We start from the raw sequence: 3697 nt of genomic DNA on the forward strand, positions 1-3697 counted from the left end.
CTGCTAGCGCTCCCACCGTTGCTCAACCGTTGCTCCGCTGTTGCCGAGAATCACCCGCCGTGCTGCTAGCGCTCCCACCGTGGCTCAACCGTTGCTCCGCTGCTGCTAGCGCTCCCACCGTTGCTCAACCGTTGCTCCGCTGTTGCCGAGAGTCACCCGCTGTGCCGCCGCCGTTGCCACCGTTGCCCCGCTGTTGCCGAGAGTCACCCGCCGTGCCGCTAGCGATCTCACCGTTGCTTCGCCGCTCCTGAGAGCCACCCGCCGTGCTGCTAGCGCTCTCACCGCTGCTGCGCTGCTCCTGAGAGTCAACCGCCGTGCTGCTAGCGCTCTCGCCATCATCCGCTCCGACCCGACCGCACGACCACAACGAACGTCACCTCCCTCTCCCTCTCTTTGGACATAAGGTTGCTGGCACTCTAGTCGTAGCGCCGTGTGTGTGTGTGTGTTCGAAGTAAATACACTAAAATAGTGTGTTTTATTTGGTGGGGGTTAGTGGGACCTTCGCCGGACTCTGGATCGGCTGAGTTCACCTCAGCCTTTGACAAAACCCACCTCATAAATGGCGCCCGAGCAGGGACCCAGCTCTGCAGGCGCATGTGCAAAAAACTTAACAAGCACCAACACTGCGGAAGCAGGCTCGCCGAACACACCACAACCAACAGATGACACACGCGCCAGCGAGAGTAACACCAATACGCTGAACGTCGACTCCCTCAGCTGGATATATCTGCTAAAGAAGGAGAAGTTAATAGAGGAGTGCAAGCGGCATCGAATTTTCGTAGAGGGATATACAGTCGCCGACCTGCGCAACGCGCTTAGCGCATATGTAAAAGCGAAGCGACATCGCAAATCAACAGAGGATTTATTAAGAGATTTGGAAGAGGAGATTAAAGCAGAAGAGGAGAGACCAGTAAAAATGCAGCCCAGCACCATTCCCACCGTCCGGATCGACAACTATAGTCCACCGCCACTGGAGATGAAGCCTGCAACAAAGCGTGGCGAGATCAGCGACGCCGAGCTAATGAATACCGTTCGCCGATGGGACATACATTTTTCGGGAGGTGACGCGCTACACGACTTCTTGGAGAGGATCGAAGAGCTAGCCGAATGCTACCGCATCCCGCTAGACAACCTCCTCCCAACCCTACCTGAAGTGTTACGCGGGAAGGCTCTACAATGGTTCCGCGTACGAAAACCACAGCTACATTCGTGGGCAGCGTTTCGTGCAGAAATAGAGCGGTTCTTCCTCCCACGGCGACACATGAGTCAGCTCGAAGATGCCATCCGGCAGCGACGCCAACAAAGCCGAGAGAAGGCCAAGGATTACATCTTGGCATTACAAACGCTTATACGCCAACACCCGACCATGTGTGGAGAGGATCACTTGGAACGCATCTACGATGGTCTACGTGTGGAGTATCGTCTCTTCGTCAAGCGAGGGGAGTTTAAAACGATCGAGGAGCTGATGGATCTCACCGACGAATTTGAGCTTCTGAAGGGCGAAGAGGCCAGAAACAGCCGACAAGCAGCACACAGCCTAGCTCCCCTAGAAGAAAGGTATAGCAGAGAGGAATCCTGCTGGCGTTGCAAAGGACGCGGCCACCTCCGCTTCCGATGCCGAAGGACAAAACGGCTGTTCTGCTCTAGATGCGGCCGAGATAACGTCCTCTCCCGGGATTGTCCGTGCAACACTGCCACCGCTAAGCCGCCCCGCAAAATACGCAGCACCGGAACAGCTCCGATCGCCGCCGTCCCTGTAGACACTAACACCCAACAAGGAGGAAAAGCAGATGGTCGCTACTACATCAATGTGAGCGTAGAAGGTATGAGCGTACGGGCACTATTGGACACCGGCGCAACGCTCACCTACATTGACGAGTCCATACGTCAACACCTGGAAGAGAGGAAAATCCAGCATCGACCCAATCACCGAAATGTACAACTGGCCGATCAAACATGCGTCTCCAGCTTGTACACTTATCCAGTAAGGATAATGTACAACAAGCGAGCCACAACCACCCTGGCTTCGGCACTCCCAAATCTTGCCGAACGCATGATCCTGGGGATGGATTTCCTTAGGGACAGAGAGGCCATCCTTACCCTGGACGGACAACCACTGCCCGCACCCACCCCGCGAACAACCGATGATGGAGCAGACACACTCTACACCGTGGAAATCAGCACCAGCGATTGGTACGAAAGAAAACTAAAGACAGTACAGCAACAGCCTAGCCGCCACCCGGACTACCAAATCATCGACAATAGATTGTTCCGCCACATCGCGCCGCGCAACAAGCTCTCCCGTGCGCCTCAATGGAAGCTCTGCATCCCCACCAGTCGCCGACCAGATATCCTGCAAGAAGTACATGACGCCGCGGCAGCCGGACACCTAGGCGTCAAGAAAACTCTCAAACGGGCACAGCAGAACTACTACTGGCCTGGGATGTACCGTGACGTACTCAAGCACGTACGAAGGTGCCTGTCCTGCGCCGAGTACAAGGTGGAACAAAGACGACCAGCAGGATTAATGGCCACCATGCAGTGCTCGCAACCATGGGAAATCGTCACGGCCGACTTCGTAGGACCACTTCCACGCTCCAAACAAGGAAACACGTGCCTCCTCGTCCTGGTCGACAAATTTTCTAAATGGGTTGAGTTAGTTCCCGTTCGCCAAGCCACCACCGCCAACGTCATCAAGGCACTCCGGGAGAGAATCATTTACCGGTTTGGCTGCCCAGCTATCTTTCTCAGCGACAACGGAAAGCAGTTTGTGGGTAAAGCCCTAGCGGAATTTCTCAGCGAGCACCGCATAGAGCACAAATTCACCGCAACCTACGCTCCTCATGAAAACCCGACCGAACGAACCAATCGGGTAGTTAAAACCATGATAGCACAACGTTCAAGGACAGATCATCGTACCTGGGATCAGGAGCTTTCCCAGATCGCCTTTGCCATCAATACGGCCCAGCACGAATCAACGCGAGCATCCGCCGCGGAGATCAACTTCGGACGCAATCCAGCGGCGCCACGGCAGATGCGCACCGAAGGGGCAGTACCCGAGGAACATCCCATGGCATCCCCAGCCATCACCGAGCTATGGGCAGAGATAAAGGGGCACCTCGCCGCGGCGGCCAAACAGCAAAAACGGTACTACGACCTACGCAGACGGCCGTGGAAACCTAGAGTAGGAGAGAAGGTGATGAAGCGAGATCACCCCCTCTCCTCGGCTGCCGACAACTATGCTCAGAAGCTCGCGCCGAAATTCTCAGGCCCATATACGATCACCAAATACATCTCCTCCAACACGGTGACACTCGTAAACCCCGAGCGGCCCGACAAACAACCAACGCACGCGCACCTGAAGGACCTGAAGCCGTTCAACGCATAACAACAGAAACCCGTTCTCTATCTTATCATTTCAGATTACCCCGCAAGTCACGTCAGACACACCGAAGTGATGAGTCGCAGAAATCGCCACCCAGCTCCGCCGGATGAACCACAACGCGTCCAACCATGGCGTCCGCCGTTCGAGAGCGTACCACGGCGCTGATCGCGCCAACGTAAGGTATCGCGGACTGCGGTACAACGTAACATTCTGCGACTAAGCAACAACCTCCAGATAAACTGTACATTCTGTAGAAATCATGATTTTGTTAAAAAAAAAAAAAAAAAAAAAAAAAAAAAAAAAAAAAAAAAA

General features: G+C 54.7%; 1 protein-coding gene across 1 annotated transcript in view; it reads left to right on the forward strand.

Annotated features, from left to right (window-relative positions):
* LOC118738154 (SH3 domain-binding protein 1-like) overlaps window positions 1-504 on the forward strand; it is a 1245-nt gene extending 741 nt beyond the window's left edge. The window contains exon 3 of the mRNA XM_036469078.1: window positions 1-504. Coding sequence (XP_036324971.1) covers window positions 1-251 — 251 coding nt within the window. The 3' untranslated portion in view covers window positions 252-504.
* Window positions 505-3697: the final 3193 nt, after the last annotated feature.

This window comes from Rhagoletis pomonella, unplaced genomic scaffold (assembly GCF_013731165.1).
Source record: "Rhagoletis pomonella isolate Grant_MI unplaced genomic scaffold, Rhpom_1.0 Rhpom_scaffold_00004, whole genome shotgun sequence".
Classification (NCBI taxonomy): domain Eukaryota; kingdom Metazoa; phylum Arthropoda; class Insecta; order Diptera; family Tephritidae; genus Rhagoletis; species Rhagoletis pomonella.